Source organism: Melanostigma gelatinosum (assembly GCF_949748355.1).
Source record: "Melanostigma gelatinosum genome assembly, chromosome: 11".
NCBI classification, from domain to species: Eukaryota; Metazoa; Chordata; class Actinopteri; order Perciformes; family Zoarcidae; genus Melanostigma; species Melanostigma gelatinosum.
The window spans coordinates 24,399,657-24,421,445 of record NC_136644.1 but is presented as its reverse complement, the minus strand read 5'-3'; the positions used below and the strand labels follow the sequence as shown (position 1 = coordinate 24,421,445).

At 45.2% G+C, this 21,789-nt stretch overlaps 3 protein-coding genes across 5 annotated transcripts in view; 2 read left to right on the top strand and 1 right to left on the bottom strand.

Moving 5' to 3' along the window:
- Nucleotides 1-1,105: 1,105 nt before the first annotated feature.
- LOC306784887 (malate dehydrogenase, cytoplasmic-like) lies at nt 1,106-5,608 on the top strand. Its single transcript, XM_079279067.1, has 9 exons — nt 1,106-1,216; nt 2,197-2,295; nt 2,502-2,598; nt 3,283-3,458; nt 3,880-4,002; nt 4,213-4,389; nt 4,479-4,592; nt 4,778-4,867; nt 5,183-5,608. The coding sequence occupies exons 1-9, from the start codon at nt 1,214-1,216 to the stop codon at nt 5,303-5,305; spliced, it is 1,002 nt and encodes a 333-aa protein (XP_079135193.1). The 5' UTR covers nt 1,106-1,213; the 3' UTR covers nt 5,306-5,608.
- Nucleotides 5,609-6,251: 643 nt separating this feature from the next.
- Nucleotides 6,252-14,904, top strand: LOC306784518 (UTP--glucose-1-phosphate uridylyltransferase-like). 2 transcript variants are annotated; one of them, XM_079278554.1, is made up of 10 exons: nt 6,252-6,451; nt 8,756-8,871; nt 9,826-9,933; nt 11,933-12,118; nt 12,206-12,339; nt 12,571-12,868; nt 12,961-13,158; nt 13,458-13,700; nt 14,030-14,134; nt 14,526-14,904. In XM_079278554.1, the coding sequence occupies exons 2-10, from the start codon at nt 8,773-8,775 to the stop codon at nt 14,631-14,633; spliced, it is 1,479 nt and encodes a 492-aa protein (XP_079134680.1). In that variant the 5' UTR covers nt 6,252-6,451; nt 8,756-8,772; the 3' UTR covers nt 14,634-14,904. The 2 variants fall into 2 exon arrangements, with proteins under 2 accessions (XP_079134680.1, XP_079134679.1); XM_079278553.1 differs by lacking the exon at nt 6,252-6,451 and adding an exon at nt 8,005-8,157.
- Nucleotides 14,905-15,717: 813 nt separating this feature from the next.
- vps54 (VPS54 subunit of GARP complex) overlaps nt 15,718-21,789 on the bottom strand; it is a 15,537-nt gene continuing 9,465 nt past the window's right edge. For both annotated transcript variants that reach the window (XM_079277768.1, XM_079277767.1), the window contains 10 exons: nt 21,485-21,666; nt 21,220-21,332; nt 20,554-20,617; nt 20,336-20,441; nt 19,186-19,273; nt 18,983-19,104; nt 18,796-18,876; nt 18,083-18,190; nt 17,904-17,998; nt 15,718-17,619 (listed from right to left, as the gene is read on the bottom strand). In XM_079277768.1, coding sequence (XP_079133894.1) covers nt 17,514-17,619; nt 17,904-17,998; nt 18,083-18,190; nt 18,796-18,876; nt 18,983-19,104; nt 19,186-19,273; nt 20,336-20,441; nt 20,554-20,617; nt 21,220-21,332; nt 21,485-21,666 — 1,065 coding nt within the window. In that variant the 3' untranslated portion in view covers nt 15,718-17,513. The remainder of the gene's footprint in view (nt 17,620-17,903; nt 17,999-18,082; nt 18,191-18,795; nt 18,877-18,982; nt 19,105-19,185; nt 19,274-20,335; nt 20,442-20,553; nt 20,618-21,219; nt 21,333-21,484; nt 21,667-21,789) is intronic.

Sequence of the window (21,789 nt, the reverse complement as noted above, 5' to 3'; positions counted from 1 at the left end):
AAACAGTGATTAAAACCACACGAAACAAACCAATATGAATGAGTTGTTTCTCCAAGAAGTTCCTGTACACATCTTAAGCAACAATGTTTTTGCACCTTTTATTTTGAAGGCGTAGTGACCGGCTGTGCTCCGTGTTTTGCTCCAGCCTTGATGCCGCAGTCCCCGCTGCAGATTATCAGCACCTCGGTCAGTTCCTCCCGTAGAACCGCATTCTGTTTTAACTTCAGGACGCTTTACGGAAACTGAACTGCAGCGCAGATCCAACATGGCTGCCGGTGTCCTTGAAGGATGGAGAGAACTCTGATGGTAGTTTAAAACCTCACCTCGCTGAAACGTATACGCCATCTCTCCGAAAGAGAGTGTGGTTGTATAGAAGTCTATGAGAAAATGACTCTACTTCTCTCTTGATTTATTCCCTCAGTAAACATTGTGAACATGAGTTCATGGTCTCAATCTCTCGTTTCAAGTCTTCTTCAATACAGCATGATGTTCATTTCGTAAATTATGGTCCATTTAGAGTCAAACAGACCATAAAACATAATTCTAAAATGTTTTTCAATGAAAAGGTACTTGAACTTTACTTAAGTATTTCTACTTACTGCAACTTCATACTTCTACTTCAGTACATTTCAGAGACACATATTTATTTATTTTATTTATTTTATTTATTTTATTTTATTTTATTTATTTTATTTATTTTATTTATTTTATTTATTTTATTTATTTTATTTATTTTATTTATTTTATTTATTTTATTTATTTTATTTATTTTATTCATTTATTTTAACGTTGTTATTTTCTAAAGTTATTATTTATTATTTTAATTGTTATAAGTTATTTACAGTTGATACCAAACAGACTAGTGTCTCGTAGCGGTGTCTGTGATTCTGCAGTTCCTCTACCGGCCACGATGTGTCGCCAAAGCGCAGCCTCCTGAGTCTCAGTTAAGAAAAGGAGCCTTTTCAGGAAATCCTCTGCCGTACATAGAGTGGGTAGGCGCGGCGCGACCAGCGCGGTGCATCGTGGGAGAATGTGTTCCTTTTTGTCGACTCAGCCAGCACGTAAAGCCTGTTTGGTATCATAAAAATGACTACAAGTCCCGTCGTACGTGTGGAACGAGCCGTTTAACCGCCTGACTACAATACACGGGTAGAGGTGACCCTTCTAGTCTGACTCCACCGCAGACCTGAATCATCTCCTCCAGTCAGCTGAAATGGTAAGTTAATATGTTAATACTACACCTCTATCGAAGCATTGAATAACGTACCAGGTGTGGTAAATAATGCACTTAATGGCTGTCATTGAGGAGAGTTGCGGAAGCGTCAAAATGTAATAATCTCACATGATGCTACAACGTTATTTACTGGTTTTAATGGAGGATTTTAATTCATTCATAAACACCCAAGGACACAGTTGTGTCACGCGCAGATCGGAGATGTTTGAATTAAAACAACAAAAAACGAAGATTTTTAGCGTTTACAGCCAAGCGTGCACGTTTAGTTTCCGCTGTTTTTAATTCTTGCTAGTCTGCTGTATATTCGTGCATCTGCCTCCATTTTTAATAAGTAGGCTGTGGCGTGGCGTCAAGTTACATCACCGGCCTGTTCCTTTATTCAGTCCGGGGAACCGATCACCAATCTCCTTCCACAAATCTCACATTTTAAAGATTCCTCGCTTGTTTTATAACTTGCGGCCTGTTAGAATATAACGCAGAGAGATTTATGACTGCACTGGAAACGATCCTTCATTTCGGCTTGTAAAGTAAAACCACTGCATCATTTATAGTACTTTAAATCGTACTGTTTTGCTCTGCTTCATTCATTATCTCGCACAGTGCAGAGCGTGAGAAAGTTCATAAAACCTGATTAAAGCTGTAGTTTGATTCGTGCAAGCCGAATTAAAGAGCGACATCAACTGCTACAGATGAAGTCTAAATTCAGACTGAATGTGGAACCTGTTCTTGGCGGTGCACAGGCCGTTCTTTATATAAATGGAGTTTGGTTCTGAGTCCTCATTCAGAGGGTTCCACAGGAGGAGGAGGAGCCACCGAGAGAGGCCTCAGTGTGAGGATCCATCTATTGAATAGAGATGTCAGACCCACAATGCATGTTGCTGCCTCGATTCCTCCCTCTGTTGTTTATTTAGGTCAATGACGGTATGAACCAAACCCGTTTGTGTCCGCCCCCCCCCCCCCAGGCCAAACCAATCCGTGTTGTGGTGACCGGCGCTGCTGGTCAGATTGCCTACTCCCTGCTGTACAGCATCGCCAAGGGAGATGTGTTCGGGAAGGACCAGGTGAGACTGATTACGTAACCCCCCCCCCCTGCACAGACATCTGGGCGATGCAGCATGTGGGGCTCTTACATAATGCACTCATCATGAATAACGCATGTTTTAATGATGTGCCATCAGCCTATTGGAGCCCTTATCGGTCTGATAACCTCAAAACCACGTTGATTGGGCTTCAGAGAAAAGGCTAAAACCTTTTTGTTGTCTTTCAGCCAATCATCTTGGTCCTGCTGGACATCCCCCCCATGCTGCCCGTGCTGGACGGAGTCGTCATGGAGCTGCAGGACTGCGCCCTCCCGCTGCTGATGGGTGAGCCAACCGTGTGTTAGCACCACAGCACCAGCCGTGCGTTTTAAAGATAAAGTAACATGCACGAAGTTTCTGCAACGCCGGTTCCCTCCACAAAGAGCCAATGGGAAGTCTTCCTTTTGGGATTCATGATTATTGCAGAAAATAAATTCTGTTGCAAACAAAACATTTGTGACACATTTAGTTCAGTAAGATAATCCTCAAATGAAATCACTTTTATGATTTTTGAAGCGTGGATTCAATCACCAAAGTAAAAATCGACCGTTAGGCTTTAAATTAACTAAGTCACGTCACATGAGAGCGAGTTTAAACACACCGAGGCTGCAACGAGTGTTCTAGTGGTGACGTTTAATCATCTCATTTAGCCACTATTAGCAAAGCTAGGAGGAGTGTCTAACATGAGGCCTCTGGTTGGCTGGTTGTTGAGGCACCACAGTAGCCAATCAGATGAGCGGTGGAGGAGCAGTGACCCCTGACTGAAGTCCAGTCTGACAGCAGCAGGTCATAACAAACAGGAAGCGTCTTATCGTCGGGATCAGACGAGGCGGCAGAAGTTTATCTGAGAGGAATGAGCCGAGAGCACATGAGGGGAAGTTGTGCAATGAGAAAATCAGAGAGATAAAATTCACAATTCTGCATTGAAGCCGAGAAGTATTGATGAAAACTCTCCCCCCCCCCCCACAGAGGTGATCCCCACCGACAAGGTGGAGGTCGGCTTCAAAGACATCGACGCCGCCATCCTGGTGGGCTCCATGCCCCGGAAGGAGGGCATGGAGAGGAAGGACCTGCTGAAGGCCAACGTGGCCATCTTCAAGACTCAGGGAGCCGCTCTGGACAAGTTCGCCAAGAAGGCCGTCAAGGTGACGCCCGAGTCCTCCATTTTATTTCACGTCCTCTAATTATCATTGATGACTCATCGGTTGTCCTGGAGGGTTCTTTGTCTCTGGGCGTTCTGGGATTTGTAGTTCAAACACGGGGACATTAAAGAGCTTACTCAGCGTTTCTTGTACACTTTTTTTTTTTTTTTTTTTTTTTTTTTTCGAACACTTTCCTGTGAACAAAGCGAGCTGTTTCTCTGCGGCCGCGTTCACTCTCACAGCAGCTTCATGTTTCTGTTTCTGGAGCTCTGTTTGTCGTTTCTTCAGAGGCTTTGTGGAGATGATGTTCCTTCTTCTTTTATTTCAGCGTTACAGAATGTCTTGACTTCATACGTCACCTGGCTGCCGACCCGTGTGACCCCGTCAGTCTGACGGAGCGGTTTTTCATTTCAATGTGTTTCAGGTTGTGGTGGTTGGAAACCCGGCGAACACCAACTGTCTGATCGCCTCCAAGTCTGCTCCGTCCATCCCCAAAGAGAACTTCTCCTGCCTGACCCGGCTGGACCACAACAGGGCCAGCTCCCAGGTACACACACACACACACACACACACACACACTCACTCTCACACACACTCACAGGTCTGCTACCTCACCACTAGATGTCACTAAATCGTACACACTGTTCCTTTCAATGTTTATTCCATTGATGATTGTTTTCCATTGATTATCACCGATGGAAGGTCTTGTACTTTATCACTGAGTGACACTGCTGCTGTGTCTGTCGCTGTCCTGCAGGTGGCGATGCGTTGCGGCGTGTCCGCTGACAAAGTGAAGAACGTGATCATCTGGGGGAACCACTCCTCCACCCAGTACCCCGACGTCCACCACGCCAAGGTCCACGTGAACGGCGCCGAGAAGGCCGCGTACGACGCCGTGAAGGACGAAGCCTGGCTCCGAGGAGACTTCATCTCTGTGAGCGCTCGCCGGTGGAAACATGAAGAGCTGCAATTCTCTTTGTCGTCTTCTTCTCAAACCTTCTCCTCTTCCTCTACGTCCTGCAGACGGTGCAGCTGCGCGGCGCAGCCGTCATCAAAGCCAGGAAGCTGTCCAGCGCCATGTCTGCCGCCAAGGCCATCTGCGACCACGTGAGGGACATCTGGTTCGGCACCAAGGAGGTCAGTGTGGACGGAGAGACGGCGAACACGATGGTTCTTAAAAAGTGCAACATGTAGCCAGAAGACGCACAAAATCAGCTGTTAATAAACCATCTGACAGCTGCACAGTGTCTGATATGTGTTGCTGCTGCAGGTTGTTGTTGTTGTTGATTCAGACTGACTGACGTTGTGTTTCCTGTCGACAGGGTGAGTTCATCTCCATGGGCGTGTACGCTGCCGGAAACTCCTACGGCATCCCGGAGGACCTCATCTACTCCTTCCCCATCGAGATCAACGTGAGTTCAACCAATCGTGTGTGTGTGTGTGTGTGTGTGTGTGTGTGTGTGTGTGTGTGTGTGTGTGTGTGTGTGTGTGTGTGTGTGTGTGTGTGTGTGTGTGTGTGTGTGTGTGTGTGTGTGTGTGTGTGTGTGTGTGTGTGTGTGTGTGTGTGTGTGTGTGTGTGTGTGTGTGTGTGTGTGTGAGACGGCTCCAGGTCACATCTAGTGTTCCCTGACGGCGCTCTGATCAGATCAGCACAACAGAAAGAAGAGAGCAAGTCTAACTTTCAGAGATCCCTGACACCAATAGCCCTCTGACCTTTCCCCTCACAGAACAAGACCTGGAAAATGGTCGACGGACTCTCCATCAACGACTTCTCCCGCGACAAGATGGACGCCACAGCGGCCGAGCTGGTGGAGGAGCGAGACACCGCCCTGGACTTCCTGTCCCAGTGACGGTCACCTGCTGGCCAACAGCAGCACTTGGATCTCCCCAAAGCTCGCTGCTCGCGGCTCTGACAGGAAGAAGAAACCCTCCACTCTTATTAACCGTCCCAGTGTGTCACCTCTCTGTGTGTTCGTGTCTCTCGGCCACCTTATCAGAACACCTGTTTAACCACCACAACCTGGCCTCCTCAAGACACCGAGAGAATGTCTCTGTCGGTAGATGATGACGCACTCTAGCTGCCCGGAAACTGTAACGGAAACATGTTATCACCAATAAAACAACAAGGAAACTGAAAGACAGACGTCACGTTCTCTTCATGCGTCTTTGATGAGGCAGACTGCACAGTGTTGCTTTCTACCAACGTCTCAAATGAGGATTCAGTGGCATCTGAATTCAACACAAATGCTGAAATCAGTCAGAAGAGTTATTTCTGTCTTCCTTGAAATGATTTCTATTACGTCCTCCACTGTTTACCAGTGGATCATTTTAACCACATGGTGGCAGCACTGAGCCAAACTGAACAAATAGAAACCTGAGTGGGTTTGTTTGTGATCCTCAAGTCAGAACTATTTCAGCTTTTTCTGGAGTGAAAGTGTGTAACTGCCCAAAAAGCTGCAGCTTTACCATGTGTGTGTCATTTTAAGTTAGATTATAGTAATAAAATATCGAATAGAATACTATACTGTGGTAGACTAAGTAGCCTCATTTGAACAAACATGGATTGAGTCCAAATTCGATGCAATTGAAAAGAAAATGAATAAAATGGACATAAAGCTAAATGAAACTGCCGTAAAATGTTACGAAATAGAGTAAAATATATTCAAAACTAAAGAAATAGAACATCCTGGGTGGGCGGGGCATGTTGTCTAGTCCCTCTGATTGACGGGCGTCTTCCACCAATCACCGTTTTCGAGCACATTGCGTCACTTGCGTTCCGTGACGTACTAGGCAGGCTGTCAGCTGCAGAGGCTCAACTGCGGCACGAGGAAGAAGAAGAAGAAGCAGCATCAGCGAATTTTAACGGTTTATTCGACTTTTTGTTTGTTAACACGGAGACTCCGGGTCTGACCTGTAGTGTGAACGGTAGTCTGTCCCGGTCTGAGGTTGTCAGCCGTGTTTCTGAAGCGCTCCCGGTGCTTGGACAGTGTGTTCAGGTGGGTAACTTAGTAGCTTCGCGAGACAGACCTGCTCGTGCACGAAAGGTTTGTCCAAAAAACATGTGTTGTCTGCAGTTTTGGGGGGAAATGAAATGCACATTCAAAGCATTAAAACCCAAAACATGTCTGAACAGCTGGCATGAACCTGATTCTGCACTGTGCGTGTGTGTGTGCGCGTGTGTGCGTGCGTGTGTGTCAGAGAGACACCAAGAAATTACCACACAGAAAAACAAGATCCCACAAATACTCAAAAATATGCAGATACATGGTGTCAAAATATCTAAATACAAGCACAAAGATTAGTATTCATATTTAAAGTAGCACATATTGTAATGATACATGAATTAACTTTATATAATGTGACTTTCAGTGGTGGAAGAAGTATTCTTCAACTGAAGTATTAAGTTTAAATCACAATGTAAAAATATGTATACAAAAATGTAAAAATCTGGATCTAAGACAAAATAGTACAGAAGTTAAATATATATAAAGACATAGTAACGATAAAATCAGCTTTATATATGTTTGGGCACATTAATTGCAAAGTGAATTAACTGATGTAAACAGGAATGTAGTGAACGTAAATGCGTCACGAGAGATGAATTAAAGTGGCGTCTGTGAATTTGAGAAGTGAACTTTATCACTTTATCATCCTTATGCACAGTCTGCTGTATCCGTCACCGCTCCTTGATGACTGTAAATCTATTTCTAAAGACTCAGAATAAGCAATGAGTCACAGTTACAACCTCACTGAGGAGGTTATGTTGCATGTTAGCCACACGTGATAATAGAGAATACACTTTCAAGTACAATCAAGTCAATAAATGTACAATTAACAGCGTTAAACTGCTGTTATACATGAAAAATACCCTTTCTGAGCTGTTTCCAGAAACATCTTAAAGACGGTGCTGAGAGATGTCTGACAAGAAATAAACTCCCCACACACACACACACACACACACTATAAATACATTTGCTGAATCAACACTCAAGGTTTCATACAATTATTTTCAAGTACAGTTGCAATTTTAGGGTCAAAAAAGTGCTTTTCGTGGTACTACTGTATGATGCAGCAACTTTCACTGATACTGGAACATTTGTTGCAAATAATTGTCCCGGTTTTACTAAACTAGAGCATCAAACATCTGTTTTATGTGTTACTGATGTATACTATATATGTCTGATTGTACTGGGGATTGTCGGGCAGCTTTTTTAAATGAGAGATCAAAGATATGAAGTTATTTGCAGTTATTTTTATTGGTGAAATGCTTCTTCATCCAGCGATGGTTTGCAGTTCGGCCAAGGTGTCGTCACTTCGATGCCTTTGTTTCAGAACTGACATGAAAACTATTGTGTGTGTGTGTGTGTGTGGCTGTGGGCAGAACAAACACACACACACACCCTGGCTTTGTGTGTGTGTGTGTGTGTGTGTGTGTGTGTGTGTGTGTGTGTGTGTGTGTGTGTGTGTGTGTGTGTGGCTGTGGGCAGGCCTTGTGTGGAGCTCAGGGTCGGCGCTGCAGCTCTGTGAGCTTCCTCTGAGCTGAGGATGAGGAGGACGTCCGTTGTTCTCTGACAGCTGCTGTCGTTTTTATCTTTGGGAGCGTTCTCCACGTTTTAAAAGCTGCTCCGTCTCCACAGATCGTATCATTGCTGCCTCTTGTTTAGAAGCAGACGGGGTAAAATGTCTCGTTTAACTGTAGCTGGTAAGTTTACGTCCACGTTGTTTAGCCGCGGTTTTGGGACGTGTGTGTGTGTGTGTGTGTGTGTGTGTGTGTGTCTTTTCCCAGATGTTACTGTCGGGTTTTCTGACTTGGTGTATTATGAAAACAATATTTAAGAGCTTAAAGTATAAAATGCTTTTGTTTGAAGAAAAGTTTCCTGTAAAATTTATCATAAAATATATGAAAACTATTTTATCCTCTAAATTCCGAAGAACGTTTACGTCGTCGAACTCCAGAAACGGAAACAAGGAGTTAAATTCCTCAGCAGTTGATTTCAGATAGCAGCTTTAATTGTTTCATAATTTGTTTGATATAACGATAACAGTTAAATGTTAAATATTTCATTGGACGAGTGGAGTTACTCTGTAGGAAGATGTTTGTTGTTGAGTGAATTGTTGCCGATGTGTTTACCGACAAACTGAAACTAATTTGAGTTTCAAATAATATAAAAACTTGAAATGTTCCCATTAAATACAAAGATAATTCTGTCAGCCTGTGTATTGAGATGTTAACGACACAAAGATTTCACTTCATACATTTAGAAAACATGAATCAAACTTGCTGTGTGTGTGTCTTGCAGACCTGACCAGAGGAGCGATGACGGAGTTCCAGGAGAAGCTCCGTCAGCAGCACGAGGAGTCGATGCACCGCGAGCTGCAGGCGCTGCTCTCGACCGCCGACGAGGCCGAGGCCGAGGTGAGAAGAGCTCCATCTCCTCCCCAAAAACACAAGCTTATACCTGAAACCACACACCGCTGGAACGCTGCCAAAGCTGGAGCTCCCAACACAAGATCTCGACTTCATTGTAATCCTGAGTGTCTGAGAAATCAGAATGTCACCGGGTGTGATAATCACACGCTGTCTATAAGTCACGGAGACGTCGCCCGTTGGTTTGTGGACACGTTGAAGCCTTCAGTTTGGCATTTTGGCCGTCGCCATCTTGGCTTTTTGCAACCGGTGAGCGGAAGTGACGCAGAGACGCTGAATACGTCTCTGGTAACGACTTAAGTGGCATTTAGTCTTATTCAGTTTTAAAGTCTTAAATGTTGATTTGGGAACCACACATTGTGCTTTTTGGGTCACGCAAGGTAACGAGGGTTATGGGCTCATTTATCTCTTTCAAATATTTGTGAAGTGTTGCACACAGAGAGTCCAGTCGGTCACCTTATCACACAGATAAAACTCTGTTGAGAGAGGTGAACAACCCTGAGATCACACACACACACACACACACACACACACACACACACACACACACACACACACACACACACTCTCGTGTAATGCTGCAGTGAATGGGAATATATTGAACACAAACTCCAGATTTAAAATGCAGTCGAGCTGTTTCCAGAATTACGTCGTCTTCATTGATAATAGCAACCACGTACGAACTCAGATTTCTCAGAAAATCTGATTAAACTTCTCAGTTAAATCAAACTGTTGTCTTCATCAGATCGTCGTGCATTTAAACACAGTCAGCAGGAATCTGGGAATATTCATCCCTTTGTTCTCCATCATTTCACTTGAAACTGTTCTGTTCATTCTGCAGCAGTTTTTGATGAAATGAGAAAAAATATTGAATTGATTTTTGTTCTCGCTGTCGCTTCGGTTGGGTTTAGTTCTTCTGACGTTTGGTTTCTTCTCTTTCAGATCTCCGGAAAAGATTTCGATGGCTTCAAGAAGCTGTTCCACAGATTCCTGCAGGTCAAAGGTCCTTCAGTCGACTGGGCCAAGATCAACCGGCCGCCGGAGGACTCGGTAAGCACCAGATACCACGAGCCACCGTTGGCCGGAGGGGATGGGACAATAACAAGAAGCATCGGTACAAACAATAGAACACAGCTGGGCCTATAATAAACATCCATACAGTTAAACAGCAAAATATAACTGAACGGCTGAATCCGCGTTATTCCACGTTGGAAGTTTTGATGTTGAACAGTTCTATTGATATTCATTTCTTCGTCGTAGCTTCGCTTCAGCAGAACTACATCGTGACGCATCGTAATTACGTACTTTCCCGAGAGTCGCATTCTCTGAGCACCGCTGTCGTCTTTTCCTAACTCCTTATGACGTCTCCTTCACATCTTCCCTTGACCCCATCACGTTTCCATCGAGGTCAAGGAAAAGTGGGAACAGACGTTAGGAGGCAATTTTTTGACTTGTTAAATGTATTTATATTATTAATCGAAACATGCAAAGTAACTAAAGTGTCAAATAAATACAGTGAAATAAAAAGTACAGTTTTTCCCTCTAGATTGTAGTGGAGCAGAAGTATAAAGTGAAGTACAAGTACCTCAAACTGGTGCTTGAGTAAATGTACTTCCACCACTGGACAAGAGTGAGCCTTTACGCAGCCTGTGTATTGATTTATTGATTTTTTAATGACAGGAGATTTGTTTCCACCATCGCTCGTGAAACAAAGAGAAAGAACAAACAGAGTTATTGTGAATTGAATCAAAGCAGTTGGTCTGGAGTCGAGGCGATGCCGTCAATGAGTGAAATGTAACCGAAGAGATCCGTCATCAACTCTCCGCATCGCGTACAAATCCAACTGGAGAGATGAAACAGACTCAATGAAAACGATCCGTCTGATCATCTGACCAGCTAAAATAATGTGGGACTGTTCCAGAAACCAGATCTGAGGACAGAGGACACTCAGGCTAAAGCCAGCTATTTATCATCATGGGGACATTTCACACACACACACACACACACACACACACACACACTGTCCACCCCTCAGTGTTCCCAAAATACCCGAGCGCAGTGAAGGTCAGGACTAAGAATAGTCTTGACTGCCGCAGCATTTGAAAGTCTAGTTTTAGGGCGGCGAGGTCAGAGAGACGGTGTCATTTGTCTCCTGTGGGACTCTGGACACTCACATGTCTTCATGTCCACCCCTCACCCCCTCATTCCCTCACCCCCTCATTCCCTCATCCCCTCATCCCCTCACTGACTCACCCCCTCACCCCTCCACTGTTACCTAACTGCTGTTAATAATGACCGGATCCCACAAGACATCGTTATCGCCATGAAGGCTAATCACAGGACATGAAACACGATATCCTGAGTGCTCTTATGCAACACACACACACACACACACACACACACACACACACACACACACGCACACACACACGGCTCGTTCCAGTCACAACAAATGAAAGACTGTATTGATATAAAATACACACACACACACACACACACAGTGTCCATAAATGCTGGAGTCCTGTCTGTGTGTCAGGCGGCTGTCATGTGACTCTGGTTGAGCTTTTAAAGGTCAGAACTGCAGCTCTGGCCGGATGAAGTCAAACTCTGTTTCCTGATTTATTTCCTCCTCCGTCGTCAGAGCTGCTTTCTGAAGCATGAAGCTCGTCCTGTCGCGGTTGAATCGTTTAAACAGTAACAGTCCCACATTGAAGGAGAGTCGCTGTCCTCTCTGTGCACCCAGCAAACAGATCCAGGGCCCGGTTAGCCTAGCGTAGCATTTTAGGGTCAACCTTTTGTCAAGACATTTAAATGTTCTGAGGTTTTTCTTAAAGCCTCTCTGACTTTTCTAGTATTTTGGTCTGTAAATACATTTCCCCATGCGTGTCATTTGATGTGTATCATGATATCAATGTGACATATAAATAAAGAGGTATAATAAAGATATAATATAAAGATATAGATTGCCCGGCCCTAACGGCGTCGCATTGAGTCTTTAAGGTTTGTGCCGCGTTGTCCCTTTAAACGTGTCTCTGCTGCGTCTGCTCAGATCCGTCCCTACGAGAAGATCAAGACGGAGGGTCTTCCCGACAACATCACCGGCAGCCTCAACAAGCTCGCTGTGGTCAAACTGAACGGCGGTCTGGGAACCAGTATGGGCTGCAAGGGCCCCAAGAGTCTGATCAGCGTCCGCAACGAGAACACCTTCCTGGACCTGACCGTCCGGCAGATCGAGGTAGAGTCGCACAACACGCCCGCCTTCGATCTTCAGACCAACACTGGAACTGAACTCTCTTTTTCTCTCCGTCGTTGTCGTTTCCAGCATCTGAACAAAACGTTTAACGCCGACGTGCCGCTCGTTCTCATGAACTCCTTCAACACTGACGAGGACACGAAGAAGATCCTGCAGAAATACAAACACCACCGCGTCAACATCCACACCTTCAACCAGAGCAGGTGCAGCACACACACACACACACACACACACACACACACACACGCTAAAGCTTGAAAGTGCTACATAAAGCCAATTATTATGAGCATTAATGTTGTTATTGTTGGCTGTCTCTCGTTTCTTATGTTCTACATTTCCTTTGCAAACCGACCAATGTGCACTTCTGTTTAGTTGCAGCATAAAACAAACTTTCCCTGAAGTGCGACACCAGCGATCACATGTTCTCCTCGCAGGTATCCGAGGATCAACAAGGAGTCGCTGCTGCCGATCGCCAAACACATGGGGATGAGCGGTGAGAACGGGGAGGCCTGGTACCCGCCGGGCCACGGAGACGTCTACGCCAGCTTCTCCAACTGCGGGCTGCTCGACAAGCTCCTCGCCGAGGGGAAGGAGTACATCTTCGTGTCCAACATCGACAACCTGGGCGCCACCGTCGACCTCTTCATCCTCCACCACCTGATGAGCCAGCCGGCCGACCGGCGCTGCGAGTTCATCATGGAGGTCACCGACAAGACCAGGGCGGACGTTAAGGTCAGCGCGGGGTTTTTTATCCGTGCGGTGATGTCGGGCGAGGCGTGGCTCCGCTCCGCCTCTCAGCGCTTCCTGTTTCCTCCCCTCTGCAGGGCGGTACGCTGATCCAGTACGAGGATCACCTGAGGCTGCTGGAGATCGCGCAGGTGCCGAAGGCCCACGTCGACGAGTTCAAGTCCGTCACCAAGTTCAAGATCTTCAACACCAACAACCTGTGGATCTCGCTCCCCGCCATCAAGAGGCTGCAGGAGAAGAACGCCATGGACCTGGAGATCATCGTCAACCCCAAGGTGACGCACACTCGTGAAAGAGCAACACCTGTGTTCTGAGCGGGAAAACAACTGTTTCTGTCTAAGGAGTTTCTTTGAAGAGAGCATAGATAACATCAACAAGGTACAGTGGGGGAAATATCTAAATATAGAGCAGACTTAAACTGATGTTTGTTGTTTCGGGGGACGGCTATCTACTGTAACTACTACACTGAATATGTAGAAGTACCTCATACAACCCAACTCCTCTGTGCTAACAATAAGACTGAGTCGACGCTGTCGTTTCCTACTCTAACCCGAACCCCCGAACGTCTCTCCAGACGTTGGACGGCGGTTTGAACGTCATCCAGCTGGAGACGGCCGTGGGCGCCGCCATCAAGAGCTTCAAGAACGCCATGGGCGTGAACGTCCCCCGCAGCCGCTTCCTGCCCGTGAAGACGTCGTCCGACCTGCTGCTGGTGATGTCCAACCTGTACAGCATGGACGCCGGCTCGCTCACCATGAGCAAGAAGAGGGAGTTCCCCACCACGCCGCACGTCAAGCTGGGCAGCTCCTTCACCAAGGTCAGCAACGGCGGGACGACACGAGCAGGGAGGCGCTTAAACACAACGTCTGGTGTCAGGTTCTTTAAAACGACATTGAATGTTCAGTATCTTGAGATGGACATCTTGTTATCGTAATGTCACAGGCTTTGTTTTTACGTGATAATATCTTTATTTACTCATTTCAGGAAAGAAAAGTCATGTAACGTCTACTTTAACGTCTATTACATCATCATAGTTAAAGGGTTTCCTCAATGCTGCTGCAGAGGGGTGGGTCATGAATAAATAAGAGGAACTGGTTCCAGACTTTGGGAGTGAGCTGAGCTGTAGCGCCGCTGTTGGTTGTGCAGGTTCAGGAGTTTCTGTCCCGGTTCGAGAGCATCCCGGACATGTTGGAGCTCGACCACCTCACCGTCTCGGGAGACGTCACCTTCGGAAAAAACGTCTCTGTGAAGGTAAACGACAGTCAATGCTGCACTGATAGTGATTGGGATGAAAAATACAATAATTCAACATTTTATTTATAGATAAAAGTCTGGTATGTCGGAGAAAGTCATAGTATGCCTTAAAAGTATTTAAAAAGTTTGTTGAAAAGTCATAAAGTTGTCACAATACATCAAGTTAATATAAATTCATACTGTAGTATATGGTAGCTTAATATATAATACGTCATCTATTCGTTGATTATATTTTGTGTTAATAATCTGAACCTTCAAAGGAACTTAAGTTGCCACATAAATGTACTTTAAGTAGAACATACACTGTATATTAGTACTTTTACTAAAGTAAAGGATTTGAACACTTCTTCCACTGAATGACATCATCGTGTCTTGATCATCCAAACAGGGAACCGTCATCATCATCGCCAATCACGGAGACCGGATCGACATTCCGGCCGGAGCGATGCTGGAGAACAAGATCGTCTCTGGAAACCTGCGGATCCTCGACCACTGAGGCATTCTGGGAAAAACGGCAGCCAACAAAAACAGAACAAGCCATTCGCACCTTGAAGAGATTCTTTTCTCTGAACTGCTTCTTTTATCGACGTCGTGTTCGTGACGCACGAGGACTTGAGGGAACCCGTCGCTGGAGAGTCTGAGCCCGCTGCGCTCGTCTGATGCCGACTTCAAAACAGAAGTTTTGGGATTTTTAACTGCTCAGTTTGATTTATCCTTCTAGATGGTTGAACATGTTTGGTTTCCAAAATAAAAGTCTCTAGAAACTCTGTAGATATGATGCTTTTTCATGCTGAATGACCACATAATACACATTTATATTATTCCTGAAAAGGTTTTTGGCTTTGTAATAAAGGCCTTCACATTAAAATGCATTTACATGGAGAACAAAACAAGACTGACATTTAAAAGAGACAAAGATCCTCTGAGCAACAGCTCAATAACAGAGGAAATCCGTCATTGGTGCAATTTAAATATGAACTGCTTCCTGTTTCACAATAAAGCAGCTTTTAACAAACTGGAATTAACAGGCGACGTGTTGCTTTAGTGAAGCTCTTCTTCAACGGTCACACTGAAATAGGTCAGTGTAGAGTCAGCACTTTGGGAATAGCAGCTGAACACATCACAGTATAATCCTCCACAGCCTGACAGCAGAGGCTCATGGGGGGGAAAAAGACTCACTATTTAGAGCCCAGTTGCACCTTCAAGGGTCACTTTTCTGGACTGGAGGATTCTCCTCTCATGCAACACTGTGGACATCGACTAAACAGAAGTTTAAATCATTTAGATCTTCTATTGGGGCCAAAACTATTCCAAATGTAAATACATGTGGTGCCTAATTAGTGTTTTTTAATCTCGGATAAAGAAAAACATGGATATAACCGGTGATTACAAAGATTTGGACGGTGCTGTGTGCCGATGTGACGGACAATTTTTAAATTAAATGGACAGAAATCTACAAAAACAACCTTTTGCTGAAAGTACTTTCTTTTTTTGTGTCAGTACGATGTCACACGAGCCTGAAAAGTAAAATGTGCTGAACAACAGACTGAAGGACAACAAGTCGCTCCATCATCCCGTTTTATTCACATCAGGTTTGAAGGAATCAATACATTTTGGATTCTCATACATGCAGCCACACACACACACACACACACACACACACAGTAGTGGAGCTCAGATGTCTCGTCTCTGACAGTCGATCAAAAGTAGGCACTTCTGAAGCAGACAGCGATGAGTTAATGCTTCTTGATCTCAAGAAACTGACAGCTGCAGTCACATCACACTCTGATTCTGACTGTCGTATACATATACAGTATATACAGTATATATACTGTGTACACACATAAAGATGATTTGTTCCTAAACAGCAGAGGTTGTTGCGTCACATTATTTCAGGTTGGAAGAATAACTGTCTCAGTAATAAACCTGCTGTATTAAAGTACCGTCGCTGATTGAAGCAGTGAGTCTGTAGTGTCGATGTAGGTTTCAGAGACTTGAGGCGATGCGACCGCAGCTGGACAGATGTGTCCGTTTGAGCTCAGAGGGACTGAACTTCACTCAGGAACAGAAAATCTAACGTTTGACGAAAACCGAACCAGGTAAGTGCTGTAGGTGTGGTCCTGTAATCGGACTCTGCTGAGGTGCACTTCAGTGAAGCATGAAGGTCTATCTTTGCCCACCAAGTCCTGAGAACAGGATCGGACCAGAGGGAGCGCTCCAAAACCACACCAGCACAGTGCCGGCTTGAGCCGGGCGACCCCGACTCGTGTCGACCATTGTACGGTGTCTGGTACTTTACATTTAGTCAAAGTGTCGGCAAATGGATTTTCTTCGTTGAAAAGTCAAACAAACCGATTTTCTGTTCCGTGTTTTGAGTAGTTTCAGTTTCAGAGGAAACAAAAAGCTCACGTTCTTCATGCAGGTGAAATAAAACTACAGCAGTCTGAGTCAACAGCTGATTTTCATGCTTCATGTTCTGCAGTCAGACTCATCGATCAACTCCACGAAGAAGAAACGCGTCTCTGGATCCTCACGGCTGAAGACAACTGAATGCATAATTGGACAGTTTGAAGGAAACTAATGTGTAATCAAAGAGTTTATTCCCCAAATTAGAAAGTGTTTTACTTTGGTAACGACAGGATGCAGCTGAGAGGTGTGATGCGTTCACAGTCTGGATGTTTGTTTCAGGTTTTCAGGAAATGAACTCTTCAATCACACATTTATTTTGTTTTCCCTTCAGGCCTCAAACCGTCTCGAGTATAAAAGTTGAAGAATCCTTTGAACCACAGCGAAGAGAAACCAAAACCAGCTGATGAACGAGGTTCGGAAAAAAGTTTGGAAACACCGCGAAGGGAACCCTGTTGATTCGTTCAGAAGGAGAACAAAGAAAAATGTAATTATCTCCGGAGCGATCCGCGTCATCCGAACCCAGAATCCTCGGCTGTGAAGTTTGAGCAAAGAGTCAAAGCAACATCTGTTTCAGTGATGATAAAAATCCCTTCAGCGCCAACATCTGGAGACAAAGTTCTCCACAGTACAGAATGTCTTCAAGACGACCGAAAAATAAATTACCCGCCACTTCTTTAACATTATCTACACCCTAAACTCGCACTAAAACCGTCTAATGTTTGAGTATTTCTGTTGGATTGCACAGTGAGAGGAGGAGGCAGCAGTGTTTTAAAGGAGGCTCTGTGTGGTACTCGATGAAGTCTTTTTAAGGTGGAGCTGTTCAGCTTGTGGCTGCTTTTCTCCTCCCAGTTTTGTGTTTTTGGTCCCTCCGGGCCTCCTGTCCCCCTCCGGGCCCGTCGGCCCCGATGAGGCCGGCCTCACGTCTCCGGGTCTCATCGGTCGGTCCTGGACGTCCCGTCGTCCTCGATCACCTCTTCTGCTCCCAGATCTCAGCCATGTTCAGGTCGAGCCGGTCGAGGTTCTTCAGCGCCTGAACGTTGTCCGTGTAGAACGCGACGTCCACCACAACCAGCCTGCAAACAACAGCAGCCAGTTAAAACTATTCATTCATTTTATTAATCGCCATCTATTTCATCCTTTTTCTGTGAGTTTTGGACGGTTGAGCCGTTTGCTCATGAAATAAATCGACTCTTTTGTGAGCGTGTGTTTAAACTTTTATATGAAATGACTTGTTTAAAACACACTAATGTTTAAATTCCTCTTCACTTCCCTCTTGGATCTTGATGCAAATAAATAATCCCTCAAAGTTTGCTGCATTTGTTGTGTTTGTTGCATGTGTGTGTGTGTGTGTGTGTACCCGTTCTGAGGTCCTCCGTCATTAACGACTCCGAGTCGAGCCAGCTGCCTCTTCAGGTGCATCTTAAAACTGGCATTAATCCTCAGAAACAACATCTGCACAGAGAGACGCACAACTGTGTGAGAGCGTCTCCGTTCACTCATCTGAACAACAGACGAGTGCGTCGTGTCGAGTCTCACCTGCGTCTGCTCTTCAGGTAAAAGTTCAGAAATGGCTTCGTGCATCTTCGCCATCTGTTTACAGGCGTTTCTGAAGCAGGCCGACGGCATCGGAGCCTTCACTTCATACTGAGGACACAACAACAGCAGCAGCAGCATGACTAAACATCTGCAACACAGCCGGGAATCAAACCAACAACCCAAAGTCAGCCAGGGTTTCCCTCGATGGAGTGGTGAGTGATGGATGAGCTACACGTTTTAATTCAGTGTCAACTAGTGAGATAAACATTAAGAAGAGTAATACGATGCTCTGCGTCACCCTCCGGGTTCATGCTGCTCGTTACAACCGAAGCCAATACCGTGCGATATTTGAAAGATGAACAAATATTAAAAGCGAAAACAATCTTGAAAATAACGCCGTAACATCCTGAAACGCAGATATTAAACTGTACATGATTTCAACCTTAAGTCACGTTAAGTATGAAAAAACACGAGTAATGTTCTGTATAATATCTCATTACATTCGAGCTCACTCTCTCCTCCTAGTAGAAATAAATCCTTAATTAAACAAATACAAATATTCTCCAGAAAAACTACATTATCCAGCGTTATGCTAATATAATTCTGCCTTTTTTCAGCTGGATGTTAAGTTACAAACACGTCACCGTTTGTTCAGCAGAACATGCTGCTCTCCACCAACTCAACGCGTTTGAGCATTTAGAACGCGATCTCACCTTCGAGAGAACCTTCTCAAACAGACTGTCCATGATGGCCACCAGCTTAGCAGAGATCTCCGCTACGTGGTCGTTGTAGTCCTGCAAAGCAACACGAACGACCAAACACATCAAAGTAGGAAAAGGAAATCTTTGGGAATTCCACATTTTTTTAATGCATACGCGTGCATCCGTTTACGTGCGTTACCTTGGTGATGTGGTCAAAGTGGCGGAGGACGCTGAACTGTTTGGGCTGCAGTTTGGTCTCAAAGTGAGCTCTGATGACGGGAATGTAGTGAACCACCAGCTGCAGGCAGCGGGAAGCCAACGCTGCAAACACAACACAAAACCTTTAGCGCCTTCTTCTTCAGCTGGACTGAAGCTGGGACGGGTGCGTGCAGCCGGTCCTACCCAGGTTTTTGGTGGTGATGGTCTTCAGACCGACAACCTGCAGAGCTCCGGCTCCCAGAACCAGCTGGCAACTCCGAGAGTTGAAGTGCTGCAGAAAACACAAGAAGAAGAAGAAGAAGAAGAAGAAGAAGAAGAAGAAGAAGAAGAAGAAGAAGAAGAAGAAGAAGAAGAAGAAGAAGAAGAAGAAGAAGAAGAAGAAGAAGAAGAAGAAGAAGAAGAAGAAGAAGAAGAGAAGAAGAAGAAGAAGAAGAAGAAGAAGAAGAAGAAGAAGAAGAAGAAGAAGAAGAAGAAGAAGAAGAAGAAGAAGAAGAAGAAGAAGAAGAAGAAGAAGAAGAAGAAGAAGAAGAAGAAGAAGAAGAAGAAGAAGAAGAAGAAGAAGAAGAAGAAGAAGAAGAAGAAGAAGAAGAAGAAGAAGAAGAAGAAGAAGAAGAAGAAGAAGAAGAAGAAGAAGAAGAAGAAGAAGAAGAAGAAGAAGAAGAAGAAGAAGAAGAAGAAGAAGAAGAAGAAGAGAAGAAGAAGAAGAAGAAGAAGAAGAAGAAGAAGAAGAAGAAGAAGAAGAAGAAGAAGAAGAAGAAGAAGAAGAAGAAGAAGAAGAAGAAGAAGAAGAAGAAGAAGAAGAAGAAGAAGAAGAAGAAGAAGAAGAAGAAGAAGAAGAAGAAGAAGAAGAAGAAGAAGAAGAGCTTTTAAAAACACAATGCTGAGGTAACGGTGTGCCATTAACGTTCTACGTTTACTTTAAAAAGTGAGACCTAAATGACCTGAAGGGGGCGCTGTGATCTGTGTCACTTAAAGAATGTTACATTCAGTTATCGACAGAGATGGAGGAAGTACTTCTACTGAAGTAAAACTAGTAATACCACAGTGTAGAAATACTCTACAAGTAAAAGTATCAATATACACTTAAAGTAAAAGTACTCACTATGCAGAACGGCCCGTTTAAGAGGAATGTATGTTTCTGGATTATGATTATTGATACGTTAATGTGTTCGTCTCTTTCACGTTGCAGCAGGTAAAGGTGGAGCTCATTTTAATTAAAAATGGACCAATCGGTTCGTCTGAAAGCCTCAGTCAGAAACAGTGAGCGGGACGTCCTGCAGGACTGTCGGGGTTCACACAGGGACCTGGTCCGAGTGTCGGAGGCGGTTCTGACCTTGAGGAGGTCCGACAGACGCGTCAGCATGTCGGTGGCGATGGACGGGATGTCGTTGACACACTGACAGTATTCCAGAAAGATCCGGATCAGCAGCAGAACCGTCCTGAAGAGACAGAAAGACGACCGTCGCAACATTTCTATCTTGTGGGTATTTTCACTGCATCAGCATAATCGTCGTGAACATCAACCGTTTCCGTGCGATCGGTGTCACGTACCCGACGACGGCGTACTTCTGCCCGTTGACGAGCAGAAACTCGGCGGGCTTCCTGTCCTCTGGAGCTGCACACAGAACGACAACATGTCACAGCCGAAGTCTGCAAATCCTCACTTGTATGAATGGAGTTCTGCTCGACGTCTTTGTTTTTAATCATAAATGCTTCCTGGGACAGGTTGTTGATACAGCCCTACCATGAAGTATTTATAGAGCACTCCAGAAACACGACAGTCCAAACATCTCCTCAGTCTGTGAGCGCAGAGTCAGTCTCCTTATCGGTGCACTGAACATGCTTTGATTTGTTTAAAGGGATACACTCCCATCTTTTGCTGCTTCGTGGTGTGAATGCACTCAATGCAAGTCGTGATTTAAAGAGATTCTTTCCTGTATAAGCGTACAGCTTTGCACACATTGATCTTAGATTTGATTCAAACTTGTGTCTGAAAACATGAAACTAACGACTAAACTCTGAAGCTGCTGCCTAAAGCTGCATCTCTTTGTGAAGTTCAAAGCAGCTCCTTGTTGAATGAGTGCGACTGTGTTTCATAATAAAGTGATTGTCAGCCTTTTCCAGTAGCTTCTCTTGTCACAGCTTTTGGAGGTTTTTGGACAGTTTGAAACCTCTTAAAGAGCCGATATCCCTAAAGGTTTGGGGGGTTCAGGGTACCTGGGATTTTGCGCTCCGGTAGTGTTATTCTTCCATCCGCGATGGAGTTCACCAGATCCTGAAACTCAGCGGGAACCTCGGCCTGCTTCCAGCGCTCGTTATCCAGGAGGAGGCTGAAAAACAACAAACGTCAAAGTCAACAACTGGGAGTCAAACTGAACGTGATGAAACCAGGACAGAAATCATGACGGTTTGAACTGCTGCTCCTCAGCCTCTTCTTTCCTGCGTGACATCATATCACCACATTTCTGATGTGCAGGGTCACCTGAGTTTGGTCTTGCGCTCGTCGTGGAAGCGGTGGACGAAGCGGTTGGCCTGGCTCTGCAGCGCCCCCCTCAGGGAGACGCTGCGCCTGCTGCACAGCTCCTCCGTGTCCCGGACGAAACCCTCCACGGCCTGAGAGAGGCACACGAACTCCGCCGAGCTGAGACGCGCCAGAGAGCCGTCCTGTTGGGAGACGGAGACGATCGGTGAGGTCCCATCAAACCTCCACACGCTTACCGGTACTCATTAAAACATTTCGCTTTCAATGAGCGTCGAACGAGTCAAACAAAGACTTCACACAGCCTT